General features: G+C 47.2%; 2 protein-coding genes across 4 annotated transcripts in view; one reads left to right on the forward strand and one right to left on the reverse strand.

Annotated features, from left to right (window-relative positions):
• On the forward strand, nt 1-18837 carry LOC119445237 (uncharacterized). The gene is made up of 3 exons (XM_049664937.1): nt 1-240; nt 12459-12823; nt 18079-18837. The coding sequence occupies exons 1-3, from the start codon at nt 1-3 to the stop codon at nt 18485-18487; spliced, it is 1014 nt and encodes a 337-aa protein (XP_049520894.1). The 3' UTR covers nt 18488-18837.
• Nucleotides 18838-20330: 1493 nt separating this feature from the next.
• The window catches only part of LOC119446775 (uncharacterized), a 71391-nt gene continuing 67647 nt past the window's right edge, over nt 20331-24074 (reverse strand). For all 3 annotated transcript variants that reach the window (XM_049664378.1, XM_049664379.1, XM_037711319.2), the window contains exon 5: nt 20331-22528. In XM_049664378.1, coding sequence (XP_049520335.1) covers nt 22064-22528 — 465 coding nt within the window. In that variant the 3' untranslated portion in view covers nt 20331-22063. The remainder of the gene's footprint in view (nt 22529-24074) is intronic.

Below are 24074 nucleotides of genomic sequence, written 5' to 3' on the forward strand. Positions count from 1 at the left end.
ATGTATGACAGCGCTTCCATTTCCTCTCCAGAGTGGCTCCAGTCCCGAGTCATTCAGCGACTTCGAGGAGATGTACAGCGTGGCCGACCTGCACCTCGAGCCTTATCTCGAGACCGGATCGCCCGAAGGCCTGTTGGAGGAGGTGATCACGTGGAACAGCACGGCGGACGACGCCGAACGGCGCCTGTCGGAGTCCTGGAAGCGAGCGTTGGCCGCCTACCTGCTCAGCACCGAGCATCGGTTAGTTCACGCGCGTACAGATCTATCGCTTGGCGAGAACCGCTTCTACCATCTCGTCCTTGCTCGGCAAAGCACCACTTGCTCCAATTTCACGCCGTAAACAGCGCAGGCGTGCAACCCTCCTCAAACTTGTGTAAAATCTCTCCAGTCACGTTTGGCGAATGAGCTCCATGCTAGCTTTAAAATTCAGATTCCGGAGTATAATGTCATCTCTACTGAGCCTTCAACGTAACGGTGGTGTTCTACTCGAGTGGAAACGAACCTGGTATCGAGTGACGCATCAGCAAGAGGCATTTCCAGTGGCTGACAGGCGAAGATTTTACAGAAAGAGCAAGCAGTGGCTTAGCAACGGTCGACCGAGAAATGAGCGAAACGATGCGATCCGTTGTGTCCCCGTATATTTTTATTTATTTCTTTCTACATACTGCAGCCCTGTTAGGGCTATATGGCAGGAGTGGGGAATTGTACAGTCGTAGAGCGTACACAAAGTGCAAATATAAGTAGCACGAGAGCAAAAAACATTAACCACACAAAAGATAGATCAATAACATTCAAGTTTAAGCAAGAAATCGTGCAACGGAAGGGAACGAATGGCACCAGTCAGAGAGGTCCAATATTCAATGGTTAAAGGGAAAAAAAATCTATATTTAAACGCATCGGTTCGTGACCGGTATGGTGCAATATTAAGATGGTGATACCTCCCAGGTGAGGAAGGTTCCACAAATTTTATGTATGTGCTAAGGCAAGAAGTGTTCGATGAGTTTATTAGTGAGTGCAATAGCTTTAGGTATTCCATGTTGCGACGGATGCTGACCGTTGTCAGATTTAACTCTGAAAGTTTGGAAGACGGAGAAAAGTTGCTGTCATATCTACGGCAGATAAACCGGATAGCCTTTTTCTGGGCCATTTCCAACTTCATTGTGTCTGATTTCTTATGTGGATTCCATACCACACAGGCATATTGCAGAAGTGGCCGGATAATTCTGATTTGTAAGTGACTGCTTTAGTATTTAAAGGAGCTGCGCGCAAAGTACGCGGTGAAGTAGCCCAGCTTTTAAGTGCTTTGTTGCAAATATAATTTATATGATGAGACCATGACATATGTTATTAGTAAAAGAAATACCCAGGTATTTATATGTCGACACTCTTTCCAGTGCGCAACCGTTAAATGCACAAGGAAACGTGGACGGAAGTAAACGCCTACAAAATGACATTTGCACGGTTTTCTTGAAATTTATAGTCATTTCCCAGGTTTTACACCACTGGCAGAAATTGTCAAAAGAATCATTAAGAAGAATATGATCTTTAGGTGAGTTCATAGTTTGATAAAGCACGCAGTCGTCCGCGTATAAACGTATGTTGACAGGTATGAAGGTAAATGATTAATATCCAGCAACAAGAGTAATGGTCCCAGGACAGAACCCTGCGGCACACCTGAAGTTACGTCATACATATGCTCCATAAGGCTTCAAAAGGGAGCAGAGTTGCACAAATGTCCACAATTTTATTCCAAAGCTATGTGGCAAAGCCACTCCTCGCGTGCGCAGGAGCAAAGCTCGGCCCGGCGGCAGAAGCGAGCGATAGACGCTGTTGGATTTTTTTTATCATGTTATTCGTGTCATGCCATGCATTAGCTTGGGTCACTAACTATGGTGTCATGGTCATGAATGTCATGCATGTCATGTCATTCATGTTCATGATATATGCTCATGTCTGCGTGCCTATTAAAAACCACAGAAAGAAGAAGAATTGGTTATTTTGTTACCCACATTGCCTACATGACATTACAGTGGAGAAGGGGGGGGGGGGGATACAAAAATACAAAACATAGTAGCAGACGTAAGTAGCGCAAGCAACACACAATATGTCACAACGCAGAAATGTAGAATGGAATAAAGAAAAGAAGAAGAAAAATGAAGGTAATCGCAAGAGGCGCGAAGAGGCAACGTCAGAAATGCGGCATCAAGAATCACGGTAATCTTGGCTACTTCTTACCAAAAAAAAAAATACTCAGATGAAAAAACACCTGAACATATGAATCGCAAGTTCACGCATGCATGCCTACAGAGCCCCCAAAAGAAAGATGAAAACGTAGTCGCATATTTCAGTGTGATGGAGAACAGCTGTTACAAGTGCCCATCAACATAAAGGGCTGTGGAACACTACTAGCCATCACAGCGTATTTTGCGTCAATACGTTGCCTGCATTTTCAAAGAAAAGAAAAATGTGCCAGGGCGTTCAATGGCTACAATCGTTGAAGGCGTTCGATTTCACTGACAAATTGCGTTCGGAAAGAAAGCGCTACTGAAGGCGGCAGTCTTACATTTTATTCCCTTACCTTATTACAATGATCAACACGTGTGGGGTACAGAAATATAGTGGGGTACAGAAAAATAAGATTCAGAAGAAATGCTGATTACTTTGTAATATATTCCATGCAATAGCTCTAAATGAAAGCGCTGTTCTGCGGTTCTCTAGTATCTGCTAACCCAACATTGCCCTCGAGTTACTGGCACGTGTCTTTATAGGAAACACGCCTGAAGCGTAACGTCCTGCCATGGACTGCACTTTCTCGAGCTTATCTTTGTCTACGGCGGTAGGAGGGTCCCGAATGGCACAAGCGTAATCCAGGATCGATCTTGCGTTCAATTGAAGATTATCTTGAAAAACGAGCGCATGTTTCGACGTAGAAAACCTAGGAATTCACACTCTTTAGCAACAGCTAGTATAGTCGACGTGTCGATGCCATGATAAAGAGGAAGTATAATAGACGCCCAGATACTTGTATTTCGAAACTTCTATGGGAACACCATTTAAACTTAAGTAGGAGAGCTCGGTGACTTTTTGTTTCTTAGATAACCTAGCACATACGTTTTCAAGTTTGTTAATTTAGTGTCATCCTTCATTTTTTACACCATGTTTGTATCATGTTCAGATCATTTTGAATTTCGCAATAGTCATTACCAGTATTTATTTTATTATATAGTATACAATCATCGGCAAAGATACTTATTTGCGAGGCTACATTTACCTTGATAATAATATTAATATAAAATAAAAAAAGTTGAGAACCCAATACCGATCCCTGCGGCACTCCTGATGTTACCTTCGAAATATTTGATTGAGCTCCGTCTACACCATACTGGCGTCTTGCGCGCAAGTGGGCGATTCATGTACATATCTGAGGATAGATGTTATAAACTGATAATTTCTGCACTAAAATTGTGAGTCCGTACACAGTCAACTAAACATCGTTTATCCAGAGCAAGAGCCAAATCATGCGTGAACTCTGTCAACTGCGTCACACAGGATAGTCCCTTCGGAAATCCATGCTGAAAAGGGTTCAATAACGAATGAGTCTCTACTTGCTGGATTATCGATGAATATAAGATATGCTCTAAGATCTCACAGCATACACTAATTAAGGAAACAGGGAGGCAATTAGTAACAAGCCTTAAAAGATCCGATTTATGAATGGGGACAACGGATACCATCTACCAGTCCTCAGGTACAAAGCCTTCATTCAATTATTTTTTCGAAAATTGCTTTTAAGTAGAGTGACACGAGATCAAAACAAGATTTCAGGATTGCACTAGGCAAACTACCAAACCGGCCGCCTTTGAAGTCTTTAAGCCGCGTAAGAGCACTTCTATGCCACGTACTGTAATTACAATATCATCCATGGGTGTTTTGGGACTTCTTTCTAGCTCCTCAACTTCATCAGGAATAATTGGCGGAGAAAATACCAAATAAATATACGAATTGAAACACCCGGCTTTCTATTTGGCATCATTATAATAATGTCGCAGGATGCAAGAGCAGGACTCGAAATATTATCTTTCTTGTTTCTTTTTACGTATTTCCAGAATTGCGTAGGGCTTCCTTTTATTTTTATTTTAATTTTTTTACTTTTATTTTTTATTTATTGTTTAAAGTTTTTCCACAGTTATGTAAATTCACCACGTTGTTAATTCTTCTCAAGATTACATTTCATTTTAAGCCCCCTCGAATACTCGACAATATCATGCTCCAAATATTGTTCCCTATGGTTCTCGTTCAGACTTGTTTTTGTATAGTTTTTCTCCTCACACAATTCAGCCGCTGGAATGCTTTGCCCGGAAATGTACGCGAGTGCCCTTTAGATGAATTTCTCACTGCTATTTCACAGTTGTAATGTATATGTATAATTCATTGTTCTTTTCCTACTCCTGCTATAGCCAAAGTTTGGCTGCAGTATGAATAAATAAATAAATAAATAAATAAATAAATAAATAAATAAATAAATAAATAAATAAATAAATAAATAAATAAATAAATAAATGAATGAATGAATGAATGAATGAATGAATGAATGAATGAATGAATGAATGAATGAATAAAATTATGGACTCCAGGGACTTAGGTAGGCTGATTTTGTGCACTCTGTAGCCGCACTTACATCGTTTATTATCGTCTCAAGCACTCTCTACGATTTATTTCTGTTTTACACAATTTATAAGAGCGGTGAGTTATTTGCCTCTTTCGAGTAAGTCTCGAAGTCACTTGTGAACCACGCCTTGCTTTTATTTCTTCGAGTAGTTAGCGTCCAGGAGGGAACAAAGTGGTCTCTCAGTTCAAGGAATTTCTTTTTCAAAATGCACCATAGATCCGCCATCGGGTACGATTCTGCAGGTCTCAGAAACAAAAAAAAGTAACACTTTAACGCAAGACTAATTTCAGGTAAATTAGCTTTAGAGTAGTTATAAACGCGTCGGTGGTTTGTGCTGTAAGTTCTTTCGTGCGTTAATTATATTCATTTCGGAGCGGACGGCACAAGGATCGCTTACTGGTATGACCGCCGTCGAGAGAACAGAGGTTGGTGTGTTTATCAGAAAAAGGTCGATAATGTGGTCTCCTCTTGTAGGCATCACCACTATCTGGGTCAGATATACATAATACACAAAATTGACCATGATTGTATATAATTCACGCGTTTCCCTGTAAGATAAAGGCCATTGATCACAAGTATATTGGTTCATAGTGAAATCACCACCTACGGTGATAAAGTCAGACGTTATCCCTTCAGCGGTGGCCACAAGATCCGGTAAAAACATCAGCTGAACTAACGTAATGGCGGTAAAAAGAACAAACGGACAGTGATTTGTCATTTTTCAAATTAAGCTTGCACCATGCAGCTTCGCACGAACCTACAAGCAATTCTAACCTACCAAAAAGAATGTTCTTGTCAAGTAAGACAAATACGCCTCCCCCTGACAGTTAGGGTCACCTCGATAGCGCGTAAAGTGCGCTGGAAATTTCACTATCAGTTATATCATCCAGCCATCATTCAGTGCCGATAACTACGGAAGGCTTGACCGTGTGAACAAGATTGTAACATGCGTCAACTTTGTTTTTATGCCATAATTCATGTCATGACATGGCATGTAATTATGTCATGCATGACGTGCATGTATTCGATGTTATTAATGCCATGCATGCCATGCAATTTATATCATGTCATGCTACCACGTCATTCATGACATAACATCGCATGATGCATGTCATGCAATGCATATGTAATGAGCAGCAGTCGAACAAAGAATGTCGGTGAAGCCAACGTTTCGACAACGGGACTTGTGTTCGTCAGAGTCCCCTTGTCGAAACGTTGGCTTCAGCGACAGTTCTTGTTCAACTACTGCTCATCACTTCAAGTCTGCGTCTTTCTCTAAACTTCTTCCTATAGTTTGGATGTCATGCATATATCATTCCTATCATGTCTTTTCTGTCATATCATTCCTGTCATTCATGTCATGTCATGCATGTTAGGAAACTGGCGGATTGCGGTGTTGATGGCATTGAAAGAAACGAAAAGTCAACGTCACGTCCGTAAAGTTGGCTTCTTCGCAGCGCGGTGGACCATTTGACGTCCTTTTAAGATCACCCGATGGCGCTTGGCGAGTAGGGGCGTGAGCTACGCTTCGAAAAGAAAAGCGCAACTCTGCTCCCTTTGGGAACACATACGAGGACACTAGTGATGATGATGTTGATCATTTATCCCTTTCAGACGCCACTTTATCCTGTTCATTGAAGACTTACTTTCACCACATTTCGTGCATTTTCAGAATCATAGAAAGTGCACAGCTGCAGAAAAGATTAAGAATTTGCAATTCCTTAGGGAATTTTGTTAAGTTTATGAATGTGGACTCCACGCGATAATTCATTACAGGAAGATCAAATACGAGAACATGAACTATTTCGTGTATTGAAAAGCTTGACAAGCACTTATCCGGCGCTTGAAAATTATGCCTAACGAATGTCATTGTGAAAAACAATGAAACAAGTGAACCCGCTACAACATACTGACACCAAGCAAAAACACCCAACCGTCTACCTTCCCACTCATTTTACTTAAACTTGTCGCACGTGTTATCTAGAATTGCAGCACTGTTCCAATACTGCTGACCGGTTGATGCTTCCGTCCACTATAAAGCCAAGCGCTTCTGGAAGGTGTACATTACCTACGGGTCTCACTGGGTGAATCCCTTCGCATTCCATTAGGATGTGTTGAATGGACTCTGGGTTTTTGCTGCAACATACACATGCCTAATCTTGTTGCGAATATTTGCTCCGGTATGGTTTGGTCCTTAGGCACCCAGCTCGAGCCTCAAATAGCAAGGCACTGTCCTTTGTGTTATCGTAAAAATTTTCCCTTCTAATTTCTTTCTTCCCAGTCTTGTAAATAAATCTCCGTGGTCTTTTTTGTTTCCAATCTTTGCATCCAATTCGCTGTCTCTGTTTCTCTCGCTTTCTTTCTGATGACTCCTGGTTGTCTATTTACACTTTCAATTACCCTGTACTTGGTTGCCGACTTTCTTAGCCTCTTCTTCCGTTCTGTGTCCACGTTTTTCAGGTACAGATACTTGCGCACTTTAGCCACCCATTTATTTTCATCCATCTTCCTCAGTATCTCTTCAAAACTAATATTTCTCTGAGCCTCTCTTACTTAAAAGAGGCCCAACCCATGTCACCCTGCGCTGCCTCATTTGTGGTTTTACCGTGGGCTCCCAAAGCAAACCAGCCTACCGATTTTTGGCGCTTCGCACCCTCTACCGGAGGTCACGGCTTGCTTCTGGGCATGCACTGCCACATAGCTGCCGATACTCGCACTTTTTGCTCTGCAGTGCTTTTCACCGCTCATTGGAAGTTGTAAGCGCCGTCAGCTTTATACCGCAAGAATTTTCTTAAAATGTATGTATACTTTTTCAATAGGTTATATAGAAGCAAGTGAAATGCTGTACGAGGAGACACGGGGGCGCTCTTCGTCGCTAAAGGAGAGCTGAACGGCTCTCATTTAGCGGAGGAGCAGTACAAGAGCCAATGGTTATTCGACCTGGTAGCACGTACACAGTCCCTCCATATTCACCGCATGACGACCGAATCATTTAGGGTCACAACAGAATACAAAGAAATATTACAAAAACAAGTAACGAGGTTATTAAAAACACATACTTCGGTTCTTCCAGTTGAAGAACCATTCGTTATTGATAGGCCACAGAAGGTAATAAAATTTTTCAAGAAAATTTCGCCGGTAACGTGTTCGTCACTTGATGTGAAGGAAATGTTTTGTAATTTCTGCAATTTGCAGCGATCATAGCGGTACAAGACAGCATCGACGCATTTGGCAATACAAAGTTCATCAACCAATGTCTGTCTCGAATGTACAAGCTTCTGGACTTGCTACGAACCCACGTTCGGTCGTTATATGTGGAATATGAAAGGACTGTGCACGTGCAGGGGAAATTTGTTCATGGCGAAAGGGTACCGTGTGTTAAGACAGAAAATAAAAGTAATGGGCGCAGTAGCATGTTTTCGGTATGTGGATGATTTTCTGCTCCGTTTCTCCGTTGGGAACAACAAACAATTTAATATTGGTTATGTTTTGTACACTTTTCGGGAAGTATTCAAGGACTAGATTTTACGTTTGAGCAATAAAAAATGATGGTTATGAAACTCCTTGACAGAAATGTACACGAATCTCCGCCATATGAGCTGGGCGTATGTGACAAAGGACGAAAGAGGGCTGATTCGTTATTGAAGTGGCCACTTAAAACTTTTGAAAAAGAGTGTTGCGCAGTCGTGTTTATTTCAATGTATTAAGAAATCATGTGATCCCATGATGTCAGAAAGCTTGCACATGCAGGTGGCAAGGTTTAAAGGAAGCGGGTTTCCGGATTAACTCGTTGCTATGAATACATTTATTTAACCGCTCTTATGTAAATGTGTAAATGGTTCTCGTTTGCTGTATCCCCTCTGCTATCCTATCTCCTCGTCTTTCGACCATGGCCGCGTCTGCATGCCAGGCCATAAGTACGACGATGAGACGGCGTCAAGGGGCAACGAGAAGAGGACGGCGTTGTGTTTTCCTTTCAGAAAAAGCGCTATTATATGGGCTGCACCCCGGGACCCACATATATTCTACTACGTCGCGGCAGTATATGCCTCATCATTATAGAAAAGTCACTATACCATCAGCCGGTGCGCACTCGATGCTTTTCAGCTGCTCTGAAGTTGAGGAAATCGCGCGTCCCTTTTCCCCAGCGACACCTCGTCGACGGGCCATGCCGAAGCAGGTGTGGACGTTGGTGGTGCGGCCGCCGGGCTACCTGTCCGCCCTGACGTCCCTCGTCGAGGCTGTTGGCGCGCAGAGGGCGCAGCTGTACGCAGGCTGGATGCTGGTGCAGCACGTGGCGCCGCTGCTCAGCGGCCAGCTGGCCGACCTGCTCTTCAGCGGCTGGGAGATGGGCGACGAGCTCGTGCACAGGCTCTGCCTCGAGCACCTCGACATCACCATGGGCTGGGCCATCTTGGCACACGACGCGCACACGCTCGCCGCGCCCGCCGTGCGCCAAGGACGTACGGCAGTTGGCAGAGCACGTGACGAATGTCACCGAGGAGCTGCTTGGACGACAGGTATACATGCGAAGCGCACATTCGACTTGTGGTCCATTCGACTGGTTAAAAGTGAGCGCTCGGATCACAAAATTGACTGGCTCAGTCAGAGCGCCGTGCTCCAGCTCAGGATGTTCGACGGCGCTGGGAGTGTGACCCAGATACGACAAAAGCTCGATCACGAGGCTACTTAGGCGGGAGTAGCTCAACGCTCGGCATGGGCAGGCTCCAGTCTCGATAGCTAGAGTTCCGCATCCCTGTACAGTGTAAACCGAACGCATTATGAACTAGTCGAACGTACAGTCACGTTTGCTGCATGCTGTGTAGAACGCACGAGCAGTTAGCTTAATTCGGTTACACGGTCGACAACTGGCCGCGGCTACTGAGTTTTATATAGCCCATGTTTACCCTGCCTAGATGCATGCGTGGCGGCACACACGTGCAAGACTGCGAATGTTGCTTTTCGTGGGCGGCGATGCTTGATCAGCGCCTTCGTTATGCCGGAGCGCGAGGGTGTGGCCCGAGCGCTCTGCACAACAGTGAATGGGACTGTACCATTATTACCCGCTATAACACAGCTATGCCAGGCAATCTTATTGGTAGCATTGTAATCAGCAACATGATGTCCCAGGCACTCGGTGACACCATTTGCTGTTACGAACGAAAGAAATGGCATAATAATAGCTTTTGATTCATTGTTTGTATATAAAAGAAAGTCACAATTTCGTCCAAAAGGCGAATCATTGATAACGATACCAAATTATTAGACACATATACAAATTAAGGATAGTAGTTTTATCGTCCATGTAAATGGCTGGGAATATTCGCTTACTAACTAAATTAGCAAGCAAAGTGTCACGTGCGCACAAGCAAACATACATTATGAGATTTTACGCGCCAAAACGACCATCCGGAGTCCCCCACTACGCACGCCGTAGTAGGGGACTCCGGATTAATTTGGACCACCTGGGATTCTTTAACGTGCACCTATAAATCTATAAGCACACGGGTGTTTTCTGCATTCCGCCACTATCGAAAATGCGGCCGCCCTGGCCGGAATTAGATCCCGTGACCTCGTGCTCAGCAGCCTAACACCATAACCACTGAGCACCCACGGTGGGTCCACGGGCAAACATCAACACATCTCACTCGGTGACCGCGGACAATCGATGTCATGGCGCTCGCGTGAATGTGATGAAGAGCGGCAGCAGCAGCGTGTGAATTTCCCTTTGTCTGCCTCTGCCTTCAACGCGAACTAGGCGCGCGATAACACAGTGCACACCATTGCTTTACTTTGCACCCACCGCAGACTACCTTCAAGATAGGGCGCGCGTGGCCGCGCTCAGCTGTGCCATGCTCCACTGCGGCCGGAGTAGAAGAGGCGATAACGCGCTAACCTGCTCCTGTCTCACTAAACAGAAAGCATGAAAACTCGAAGTAGGCAATTATGGAGCCTTGAATCGCAGGAAGCTTCACAAATTCGTCAGCACGGATGACAGCTCTTGACGGGCTGGCACGGCGGCTCCAAAAGGAATTCTCAGTTAGTGGGTACCTAGCCTGGCCATTCAAAAAACTTGGAGGACGCTTTAGCTTCGCCTTTAAGAGTGGAAAGCGATAGCATTCAAAGACCCCGACCGCTTCTCGCGCTGCCTGGCAACCTACACCTCATGTACCATAATGTTTACCGGGGAAACGCTGGCGGGGAACGCTATATATGCACGAATGCGAGCTTTCTGTTCTTCTTTCCCCGATCAACTTCAGAAACATTTTCAGAGCTAATTGCGGAGGCCACGCTCCGCTGTGCTGAGTACGGTGAACGCCACCTAGTCAAGCACGTTGGTAGTGCTTCTTGATGCCAGCGTCCCTTCGAATGCTGGCATCGAGGCGTCGTAGTGCTGAGACCACCAAAGCGTTCACTGTCGGTGCGCGTTAGTGTCATAATGCAGTACTTCTCTTTTCTGCTCGTAGGCGGCGGCACCGCGCCGAGCAAGAGCGCGGGTACACGGAGGAGTGTTAGATATATAAGGCGCGTCTGTGTAGCTCTCTGCAAATGCGTTTGTGGCGCAATGGGTTAAACGCTCGGCGATCTATCGTCGCGGACCGAGAGGTCGTGGGTTCGATTTCCAAATTTTCCATGTTTGTGGAACTTTTTCTTCTGGTTTCTTTCTTTGTATTATGTTCGTGTACATTGTAAGCTGACGTATTTCCGTGACGGAAATACGTCAGTGAAGTCTTGGTGGACCCCGGCATAAAACACTTTCGTGTTAAAAACTTGGAGGACGCTTAAGCTTCGCCTTTAAGAGTGGAAAGCGATAGCATTCAAAGACTCCCGACCGCTTCTCGCGCTGCCTGGCAACTTCACCTCATGTAACCGTAATGTTTACCGGGAAACGCTGGCGGTGAACGCTATATATGCACGAAGGCGAGCTTTCTGGTTCTTTCTTTCCCCCGCACGGCGGGCGCCGCCGCTGCCGCGGATGCGCGTAGGCGAGCGCCATCTGGATGGTGTTGCAAGGAAGCGAGCGGCGCGCGCCGCTCTGTGATTGGTAGAAACGCGGCCCCTTTTGTGGGCCGATCCCGGAGATTGTGCACAGCCGTGCCAAAAACACTCAGACCTCAAACGGCAGCTGGAAAAGGGGTTTGTGTTTGAGTTTCTGCGTAACACAATGATGTTTTCTCGTGTATTCAAATTATTTTCTCGTATATTCAAATTACAATCCGACGCTATCATGTCTGTAGGTTGTGTATAAGTCGTACTTTAGGAATTTCTTGACGCATTCTACTTTGAGTAATTCAATTAGTTCAGTAACGCCTATGCACCCCGCGGAGAGCCTGCGTATGGGATGCGTGGTTCGGGATGCTTTTTCTCAGGCGGACAACGCCGCCGACGCCAACACCGGATTTTCTGCGACACGGAGCCCTTAATGCTATCGCGTTAATGTGGCAAGCGTCCAGGAGCAGGACAGACGAAATGAGCAACCATCGCCCTGTGCGTGCATTTGCGCTTTGTTCCGGTTGTGAGCATCGCTTCTCGTGCAACACTTTTGACCATCCTAGTGCAACGCTAATACGCAAGAAATAAAGGAACACGCCACGCGCACTCCAGCTTCCAGGACAGTTGGAAGTCAGCGCCTGCGTACGTGATTTATGCACATGTCTTGGCTATTCGCGCTGCCCAAATTAAGTTTTCGGGAACAACGTACGAACTAGCCCATGCACGAAATCTATTGGTCAACCCAGGCGCTCTGTATTTGCGGAAAGGTATAATCTTGGAATGTCGGTGCATGCAGGAGGGTTCCCTGAGCGACGTCGTGTCGGAGCAACTGTTCGGCCTGGCGGACCTGCTGCCCACCGAGGAGGCCCTGAACGCGGCCTACGCCCCGTACGCCGACATGCGCCCGGACGCCTTCCTCGACAACTGGCTGCTCGCGATCGACGGCCGACGGCGACAACAGCGGGCCGCACTGGCGGCCGCCACGGGCGCCTCGCACCTGGCGCGGCTCGTCGAGGCGCCCTACTTCGACCTGGGACTCGAGTGGCTGTCGCACGTCGGAGGCAGCAACGACAGCTCTTCCGGCTGGCGGAGGGGGCTCGTGGTGCGGGTACACCACATCGTGTTTCCCATGTACAGCGTCAACGTCACCGACGCCCTCAGGTGGTGTATATACTTATCGCGAAACTGAACTATACCAGCAGTCGATAACATAAGCAGCACACAGAACCATGTACCATCTATACAAGGAAGCAAGCACTCTAGTGGACCGAGTGATTTCACCATCAGCGTCCGGTTAGCGGCTCGCTTTGACTTGATCGCAGTAGGAATGGTCGATTATTTTTTAATCGTATAACAATTAAGCATTGATCATTTTAGTATTTAATCGAATAATGGCTTTCGGTGCAGGTTTCTTCATTGATTAATTGGTGAATCAATTTTGGCTGGACACTTTACAAAGGTTGAAACACAGTTTTCTACTTTTGTACGACCTTATTTTAATGTTTTAGAGGTGGAACCAAGTTATAAATACAAGTGTATAAAGCTTGATAGAGAGTAATCTTTAATTTGTTAAAGACTAAATAGAGTTGGCCCTAGTGAACTTTGAAAATATAAACAATATATGTAATAAAATGACACTTGGAACAACATTAAACAAGATAAATGGCACTGTAGTGAATCCCTGTACAGTAAAGTTAAACAAGACCTGCCGTGGTGGCTCAGCGGCTATGGTGTTTCGCTGCTCGCGGGATCAAATCCTCCTGGCAGCGGTGGCTGCATTTCGATGGGGGCGAAATGCAAAAACGCCCGTGTCCCGTGCATTGGGGACGCATTAAAGAACCCCTGGTGGTCAAAATTAATCCGGAGCCCCAACTATACGGCGTGCCTCATAATCAAATCGTAGTTCTGGCACGTAATACCCCAGAATTCAATTCAATTCAACTATTAGAGTTAGAGAATCAGTGCCAAGGGAAGGGAAGCGCGGTAGAGGGCGGCATAACATTAGATGATGTGATGAAATTAGTGAATTAGCAGGCGCAAATTGAAATCGGCTATAGCGCAATACAGGGGCAATTGATCGCAGGGAGAAGCCTTCGTCCTGCAGTAGACATAGAAATAGGCTGAAGATGATGCTGAAGATGGAGATGATTGATGAGGATGATGATGCTGATACTTATTTATTTGTTACAAACCGGGAATATAACATCGCACAGAGAACAAGAACTCTCTGATTGAATTCAAACTCATTCGCATGCATCTGACACCCAATTGAAACTACGCTTTCGGGGTGGCATAATGTCTAGTACGCCTCATAGTGGAACCCTAAATTCTTTATGATCATTAACAAACGTTTCACACTTTCCTTGTCATGTATGTTTTATGTACACTTATATATTATGACACAAATGACATCTAGCTGACATACAGAGAAGTAAACTTGTGAAGGAGCATTAAACTTATATTAAATATTTATTTGCAGCTGTGGTCCGTCTTTCTGTTGATAGCTTCGGTTTTCATGCACTAGACAAACGCAAGATGTCCAACAGTTGGCGAAAGATCAGCAACAGGACGAAACGACAGCCACAGATGAGGGTCCAAGCTCAACTTCACATATGGCATTTTATTCGGCGATGTGACAGCGTATACGCTTGCAGGTAGTTTAGGAGGTATAATATTATTGCGATAGCAATTATATGGACACTTCAACCGGATTTCTGCCGTCGCCGTCGCCGTGAGGTTCCCTATAGATAAAATCTTCGCCGCGCGCCGTATGCCCGAGCGGAAGCGTGCGGGGACGCGCGCTATCACGGAGAGCGAACGCACTCGATCATCTCCCACGCGCAAGCAAGGAAGCAGGAAGCCAGCGCCGGAGTGAGCGGGGGGCGGGGGGGGGGGGGGGGCGCACTTCTACTCTGCCAACAACCGCGCTCGTCGCTCGTCCGCACCGTCTCTTATCTCCACACGGCTCTGACCTTTATGCGCCGTGCATTCGACGCTCAATTTCCGTTGAAGCGATAGACCGCACGTATACTTCGCTCGCGGCGGCGTATGCTTGCTGCCAGCGTTTTGACAGTCGTTGTCTGCAGTCATTCAGTGTGATCTATTCGTGTTTGTTTGTGCGCGCTCACACCACGCTTGTTCATTCAGTTAGTAATAGTCGGGCGACATTTTCCAACGCACGCTACACATGCAATGCTGCCCGGATCGGCAGTGCAGCGCTACAGGGGTGTCTCTTCGCACGCGCTGCCCACGGGAAGCGCTTCTCATCAACACCACCGTTTCACACGCGCCTTCTCGTGGTCATCGAGTCTCTCTTCATGTCGGTCTACTTACGCCGCAGCACAGCTGCTTACTTAATCAGCTCATGTTTACTACAATTCATATTGCTACCAAAGCCGCTCACCTTACTTCGTATGACATTGCTGTGTTGCTATCGCATTCATTGCTTCGCCCTTAGGGCGAAACTGTGACATTTTTTTACAGCGAAGTTGCTAAGGGCTCACTCTTCGATGGTCGCGTCCGGCAATAGAAAAGAACGCTCATTGGCCGTATGCTGTATGTGCGAGGGAAAGCGCGCGAGGGCGAGGGACGCGCGCTTTCCCTCGAACTTTCACATAGAAATAGGCGTCATTTTCCTTAATAAACCACCACTACTACTTCTCCCACTGCGGCGCATGCGCGCAGCCCTGCCGGCCTCTGCCGCCTGTGTCGCCGACTCTCTCTGGGCTCTCGTCCGCCTCTCCCAACGGCGTTTAGCCGTTGGGAGAGGCGGGCACCTGCTCAAGGGCATAGCATGCAAGAGGATGTGTACAATTTCCTTATCGGCAAGGACAATGTCTCTTCAGTGTCTGATATCATGAAGCACTGGGCCTCTTCGATTATCAGTCCGTGACAGTCCCGGACTGCTTGGGACTGCTGTGCCGCATTCGATTTTGCTCGGACAGCTACCGAAGCTCCGCCCACTAGTCCGAGTGTTGTCAGAAGCGCGTTCGTTTTTTCACGGACCGGCTGTTGCGGACTGCCCGCGGACTGATGGAGCTGTCAGCAGATGTTTGCTCGGACAAGCGCAAGTAGCTAGCAGACGACGGCTGTCTTAAAAAGATGCGTGCGGTGTTTGAAGCCATGTTGTGAAAGATTCCGTGTGCTTCTGCGTACTTTGCGCGTTCCAGACGGCAACTACTGTGCATTGAGTTATCGCTTCATTTACATCGGTGCTTTGTGTGCCATCATGCAAGTTTTTTACGAGCGGTCTAATTGCTGTAGCAATTAGATGGCTCGTCATCGTGTTTTTTTAAAGTAAGAAGCACAGCGATCAGGCGCACCTGCTTGCTTTTCTTAATGTGTTTCACGAAATCTGTCATGCTGATTTCAATATACGTACTCAGTAAGCAGGTAAATTTTGCTTTTCAGGTAAGTGAAACTACCGTACCTACAAGGAATCATATATTGCATGCGGCTATTTCACGCCGGTAGCTTGGGTGGTATATACAATAGGAGCTTCGCGGATTGCTGTTGACATATATGTTGATCCCTTCTGCTACCAAGTTCGAGGGTTTTATTTTTGACGTGCAGGATTAGTGATGGTGTACACGCGCTCTCTCACGCGTCGGGCATTTAATTAGCAGACGGTCTCGCGAGCTTTGAGTATGTAGGCGGGTGCTTTCTGCATGAACAGCGACGTGGCACGACCATAATATCGGAGTCTCTCCACAGCAATTTTAGGGCCACCACGATTTTGTTTACGTCCGTGTGGGAATTCAACTTCAATTTCTCAGGCAATGAGCTGGCTAGCGCGACGTAATAAACTGCGCTTTGCGAAAACGTTCTACGCGCTCAGGCTAAGATTACACTGTGCTAGCTTATGGTTGTGTAGGCGACGTACGCCTCTGAGACTGCACCATTTCGGAGGCCACGCTAATAAACACGCTGGGTAGGGGGCTATCTACGAGTAGCAAAGAGCAGACGACGGCAGCCAGGAGAGTGACTTCCGGTCGCGGTGCTTCGACCGAAATCTCGGACAGTATCCCCGACAGCTGGATCACGTGACTGGGACGCGCTCTCCTGTCAGGGCTAGTCAGACCGGAAGCCGCGGACGGTTTGCGGACAGTCCGGGATTGCATAATCGAAGAGGCCCACTGCCGTACGTTCGAGGCATTGAACATGCGGCGAATAACACCAAAGTTTGGCCTGTTGGCCAATGTTACCACTGTGGCCAGTATCGATATGAGCTCTTCATTTAACCTGGCGACGACCATAAGACAGATCGTCCGCGAAGAGCTGCACAAGCACAACGAGACGGCACGTCGCCTGTCTGATGTCTCTGATATGCCTCCTTTTCGCAAGCCCCGACTACATTGACTGTTATATATATATATATATATATATATATATATATATATATATATTGTATGATTTCGTCAGCAAAATAGTGCCGTGGTTGAGACGCCATACTTTTGTTGTAAAGCATGCGCGCCTCTTCGTCGTCAACCTCTCTGACTATTGTGTAAATGCGCGCTCCATCGCGCTGTTCAGCCGTCACACATACATATCTACAGACCATTTCGCTGTTTACAAACAGAGACCTGCATGGTGAGCTTTCGGTTTTCCTCACAGATATAGCAGCGGGCCAGAGACCATGGCGATGCCTCAGTAGTGCGACAATACAGAAGCCCGTAGATTTTAGAGCGTAGCCCATTCCTGCGGCGAGCGTCGGCGTAACCGAGTGAACGAGCGCAGCGGGGGATGAAAGACGCGAGGAGGAAAGTGGAGGAGGAGGGCACGGCGGAACCATGAGGCGGAAAGCGGAGGAGGAGGGTATGGCGAAAGCTTGAGAAGAAAAGCGTAGTGCGGCGACGGTGGCTACGAGATGGCGCCAGCGTAGCGCGCGTCGTCTGGGACGTCTGTCTACGGCGGCTGCTGCGAGTCGCGCCCACGCGTCAACCCACGCGCTCTCTCTCTCGCGACCTCCAGATTAGCGAGGCAGTCGCGCTACACTTCGCTCCGTTTGCAAGGTGCCGCATGAGACAGATTGTCCGCGCCAGTGAATATGTCGCGAAATGAAAACACGTATAGAGCGTCGCTCAAATTTCGCATTAGGGAGTATCGTAAGCGTCGGCAAACTTTTCTAAAGCATATTCAACAGTTTTTCTCTGCAGCTAATTACAAATTCACGAATCAATTTCGCCGTATATTATACAAAAATGATAAAGACCTGCAGTGCTTGAGGCATGATACGGTTTTCTTTTATTTGAAAACGCAGCAAGGGCCGTGTCGTATACGTAGAACCAACTTGAACACACTTTCTTTTTCGGCACAGTAACCGGACAGGACACGGTACAGTAAGTTTTTTGGAGTTGCAGGCGGCCAAGGCGCGTGCGAAACTGTCTGTAGACGACCGACGACTCTCTCCCGCGCAGATACGGCACCCTCGGCGCCCAGTTTGCCTGGACCCTGCTCTATCGCGTCTCGGCCGACGAGCTGGCCAGTGCCGTGCCGTCAGAAGCCGGTTGCCGCAGCAGTTGGGCTAGCAAGGGCTGGCTGCACCGGATACGCCTGGTGCACGAGCTGCAGCTTCGAGCTCTCGCCGACGCTCGAGGTTCGCGACTCGAGCAACGGCTCGTGGGCCTCGAGCACCTCTCCGAGCAGGCGCTGCTGTTCGCCGTCGGCTGCCTGCTGCTGTGCGACGGAGACCCCTCGGAGCAGCTGGTGGCGCTCTGCAACGAGCCGCTCGCCGGAGACGCGCGCTTCGTCGAGGCGTTCGATTGCCCGCAGGGAAGCGCCATGGCGCGACCGCCCCAGCACCCGTGCTCGGACAGCCACGCCTGAGAACGACGACATATGTGACTGGCCGCTGTATGCGTTCTGCGCACATCTTTCGATGAGCGCATACCTTATTCTACCCGGCTGCAACGTAATAGTATCCTATTTCTGCACCTGAAGAGGATGGTTAGCATTGGGGGGTATAAATATGTCGTTTCTTCTTTTTCTTTTTTTTGCTAATGATATACTTTACATGGACAGCACGAACTGGGATGCTGTAGTAAGCAGTGAGCTCTTGCTGATGATGCAAGTAAGAACATGGACATAGCCGCGCGCGCGTGGGAGGACATTTGCTATGAATGCCGACACTGTGTATCGTGTATAGAGAGTACGACTGGATCGAGCTGTCGTCCCAGTTATTTGAGCCAGAGGGAGTGATATATTTCAATATACTCAGGATTCATGGAGTTTGCATTTGTTTTATTTTGGAGGAAGATAGCAATGCGGCGGCACAAAATTGAAAGAAAAATGATTACACACACACACACACACACACACACACACACACACACACACACACACACACACACACACACACACACACACACACACGCACACGCACACGCACACGCGCACGCACGCACGCACGCACGCACGCGCACACGCACGCACGCACACACACATTGTTACGCTGCGCGGCGGAGCCGAAGAGGAGATGGAAGAAGTGCGCGCGGTGTAGAGCAATGCCTGACTGCGTGCGATCTCGTCTCTACGCCCCTTCGATCATCTTGTAAATAAACCCATCTCACCCGTAACAACTTTGGTGAACGGTGCTGGGTAATTACTCTGGACAATCTTCTTCTCCGCACCCCTCGACGAAGCCGGCGCTTGGTCGGACTACCACCTGAAGACACGGACATGAACGAACCGCAAGCAGCTGGCGGCAGCCATCACACAAGCATGCAAGATGATAGTGAGCGCCCCAGGCAAGTCATCTATGGATCCCTCAGAAAGAACCGCGCAGCGTAGCAGTATATATATATAGCTTTGCATCTGCAAGCAACGCAGGGCCCGTGTGAGACTTGCCATGAGGCCTGCGGGTTAATTTTGTCCAGCTTTAATTTTTTTTTCTTTTGACGTCTTTTATATGTTTCCCAAACGTTTTCTATAAAGTGTCTTACGCACTAAAATTAAATGTTTTCCAGTTCAGATGCCAGATTTCTAAGCTGGAAAATGTAAAAGCACAAGACTGGTGAAAACATCTTCTATTTCCGAGACCAACTCGTTCAAACGCACAGTTCTCATGAAATGAATCAGCTTCGGGGCTTTGAGAATATGTTGTGCCTTGTGCCGTGTACTGGGAGGTTTTGCAATGGGGGCGACACGGGGACGTATCGTTGAGCTTACCTTAAGTTTTTCATTACCTCGTGAAGTAGGTTTGCCGGGTTCGTTGCTTCGTAATGTGTGCCGGAGGTCAAAAGGTCAGGGCCCGTATTCACGAACCCTTTCGTTCGTCTCTGCCATTGGCTGGTCGTCGGAGTGCCATGGGATGGACTGATAAGTACGCACAATAGTGTTCCATGTGTTCAGAGCCTGTCTCTCTCATAACGACTGTGTGCATGCAGCAGGCAAAGATGCACGAGTCAGAGCTGAGCGCCGTAGACGTCATGTGCTTGAGCAAGGAAACTGACTCCTGCAATTGGGTGTGCATTTGGGCGAGTTCATACACTTCCAGCAACGCGTTTATAACGGAAGCGTATATAGCGAAAGGAACCTCTTGTACGCATGTCCTTTTTGCTACAGTCCCGTCCCTCATATAGGACCGTTGGCCCAAGTTTGAGCGTGATTCCCCCAATATTGTGAAACTAGCTTTCGTGGGAAAGTTATGACGCTCGAAAAAAAAAAAAAGATTTGATCAAACTTTATTGACAGGTCCATGGCACAGGCAGCACATAAATAAATAAACCTTGCAGCATATCGTGATCATTTACACCAACAAGGATGAAACACATTTCTCCGACTTGACGCGCGCTACACAAAACGTCGGCAAGAAGTTCTGTGCCGATGGGTGAAACGCTAAGTTAATTGTCCCTTTAACAAATCAGGAATGCGAATGACGCCGTTCTTCACAGAAATAACAGGCAATGGAAATATGTATACTTGAAGACTGGCACATTGTTAGAGACGAGAACAAGCAACAACAATGAATTTTCTTTGTTTTCGATGACTTATTGACGATAGGATGTTTCTGCAAACTGCTATACGCTGACCCTTCTAATAGTGGTGGAAGAAGAACATAAATCGTGACGCAAAAGGTTGTTACCTTTTGTTGTCATCGTTGCCTCGCTCACATCAGTGTTAAATATCAAAGATGCCTCGTTCTATAAAAGTCATACTTTGAGGACTTCGCACGAGGGATCAGGGAGGGTTTTCCGAGGAAGATAAGCCGCATTCTTGAGCGTGCGCGTTCACCCATACTCTCACCAATACTCTAGTATACACGACGCCATCAATGTAGTCACAGAAAATCGATCGCTTACGTCGTGATGTTCCTGTCCCTATGAAAACTCCAAGTTGAGCAGATAACTACTCGACGACATGAGAATGCTGGCGGGGACGTGCGTCCGCGCGCAAGTTTATTTCGTCATCACTGCTAGGGTTGAAGCTCTAAGAACTGCTTAGTCAATATTAAATGCTTCGCAATTCGCACTGCCCTAGATTCTGAAGGGGGTGCGTCGAAATCAAGTGCCTTGATTAGAGCTAGCTTTTCTGATACTCCACTCTTGCAACACCTGAACTGAGGGTGGCGGAAGCTATTCTCGTCTGGAAGCTGGCTGGACCCCGGGTCTGTGTTCTGCTTGCTACTCGAATCAATTTGTTGTCAACATTACTTTGATTTTCATCTTTGCAGAAGTGCGAAGAAATTCGGAAGCCACGGTGCTCTCAATATACAAACTCGGAGCATGCGGCAATTTGTTTTTTCAGCGCGTATCAAGGTCAGGCTTAGCCCGAAATAAATAACGGTGAAGACTGGGCGCTCGACCAGCTTGATGGCGGCCCGCGTGACAACGTGACAATCGAGCACGATGTAAAACGACGCTGCTGTGGGCACATTTATGCGGCCCACGTATTGCACCGCGGCCGTGGTCACGTGTCGTTCCGACTTGCCGCAAGTTCAAATACGCGCAATGATTTCACGCTGTACGCGTTAGAGGTGGCGGGGTTATCGTATGTAACAGTCAAAGCAAAGAGAGCGGGGGAGCGGTGCGGAATTTCAGGGCTCCGTAAAAACAAGAAAGTCTGGCGACTTAGCAGTAAATGCGAGAGAAATGCGTTAGCATTACGTCGCACCTCTTTGAGGTTCCGGATCCGTGATTTTAAAGCGCGTTCACCACATTGCAAAGGCCTGTTCACTCGACACTCGTGCTGCCTCTAGGAGCGAAGTATATGTCCTCCCATCCTCTCTCTACCACGTGACCGGCTTCCCACACTTCACACACATATACACTTGCTTTTTCCACTTTGACACTCCTTATGCTAACGCAGAAGACTCCTGTAGGCAGTTGCTTTCAAGTACACCGTCACATGCACTCGACATGGCGTCGCCGAGGGCAATTGTCGCACCACGTGCGAGCTTGCTGTCTACGGGGCCCGCAAGAGAAGCGCGCCGATTGCGAGTACGACACCAAGGACTTGGCTCCCGGCGGCGCTAACGAGTCGCGATCGGCTCGAGCCGTTGGCTGCAGGGATGGTGGTGTTGGCGGCAGTGGTGGTGTTGTTGGGGGCAGGGGTGGTGTTGTTGCCGGCAGGGGTGTTGTTGTTGGCGTCTGGTGTGCCCGTAGAACTTGGCGCAACGGTGGTCGGCAGTGTCGTCATGGCACTGCTGACACCCGTGACCGTCACCTTGGTGGTAACATCTGACTGGTTGCCTTTAGGAGTGGTCGTGGGTTTGGCAACAGAGACCACTTGATTGATTGAATTTAGGCTTTTGTCGGCAATGGGAATGCTTACATTGCTATTTTGCCCAACAGTTGCACAAGTGTGGTTCTGGCAGTTCCCGTAAGGTTCCCTTTTGTCTTGCGGCGTCTTGTCCTCAGTACCGTCTTTCTGTAAATGCAGAAGATAGTTACATTTGTAAGTTGCACTGTCTGTATCGGGCATGCAGTGAATGAGCTAGGTAGGGACAGCTACTTCGTCCGCCTATTTAGTTTAGTTTAGAGTCATAATTTACAATTATCCGTAACTTTGTCATGTGCGACTGATAAATACGTTCATCAATTGAACTCATAAGATCGGCACAGCCTTTGGATTGGGTCGCATTCGATTTTATTAGTGGTCTACACGTGGCAATCTTGTCATGTTCCGCTTGGCTCTTAGTAAAAAGAAATGTTACTTGTCAAGTTACGAGACCATGTTTACTCATTTGTAAGTTTCGGTGACTTGCCCGGACTTGTTTACGATGCTACTTTTGATTAAAAAAAAACAATGTAATCGACAACCCCCTTGTAGTGTCATCGCTGCATTGAATCGGCACCGTTGTAAATTTAATAATTGAAAAACAAAAATAATGAACAATCTATAACAGATGCAATGGCGCAGAATAATTGAGAACGTAAGGACGAAAATAATGTGTTCTCGAGAAATTACGCAACAAAGCTAATTTTCTTCTCCGTCTACGAATCTAACTTCAAATAGAAGACTGCAGTGCCAACCTGGCATTGCGAACTTTTCAGTGCACTCCTCAACTACAGTGCGTCTGAATTAGGAATAATTTCAGTTTTTTTTTTCCGGCGAGCCTATGGTGTGTATGCTTTGCCCACGTATGTACACCAAAGCGCCAACGTCCAACTGAGTTAGTCAAGTTTTTTCAACTTCCAAATCAGGTTTTATATATGTCTATGTGGGACTATATATAAGGGACCAATTTGATGGAAGAACCGCGTAACTGCACCAAAACAGCCTCAGCGTCCTCAGATAAGAAAAGCATGCATACACCAAGTTGCGTGTTCGCATGAACATCTTTCGTTGATTTAATTAAATTATGGGATTTAATTTCTAACGCCACAATTAGGTTATGGGAAATATCGTCCACCCGGGGTTCTGTCAGCATCAATCAACCTATTTATGTTCACAGCTAGACGAAAGCCTGTTCCAGTGATGTCCAGTTACTGCAGTCTCTCATCAGCTGACCCAACCTCAAACCTGCCAATTTCTCAATTTAATCGCACCACGTAGTTCTCTGCCGTCCTCGACTGCGCTTCCCTTCTCTTGGCACCCATTCGGTGACTATAATAGCCCACCGGTTACCTGACTCACACATTACACATGACCTGCTCAGCTACATTTTCCCCTTTTAATCTCCACTACAATATCGACTACTCGCGCTTGATCTCTAATCCACACCGCCGTCTTCTTGTCCCTTAAAGTTACGTCTAACATTTTTCATTCCATCGCTCGTTGTGCGGTTCCTAAGTTTATTCCAAGCTTCTCTGGTATCCTCGTAGTTTCTGCCCCACATGTTGGTACCGGTAGAATGCAATGATTGTACACTTTCTTTTTTTTTTTCCAAGGTTGCGGTAAGCTGCCGGTCATGATTTGGCAATGTTTGCCGTATGCGCTCCAACCCATTTATATTCTTCGATAAATTTCCAGG

The sequence above is a fragment of the Dermacentor silvarum genome, chromosome 3 (genome assembly GCF_013339745.2).
Source record: "Dermacentor silvarum isolate Dsil-2018 chromosome 3, BIME_Dsil_1.4, whole genome shotgun sequence".
Taxonomy (NCBI): domain Eukaryota; kingdom Metazoa; phylum Arthropoda; class Arachnida; order Ixodida; family Ixodidae; genus Dermacentor; species Dermacentor silvarum.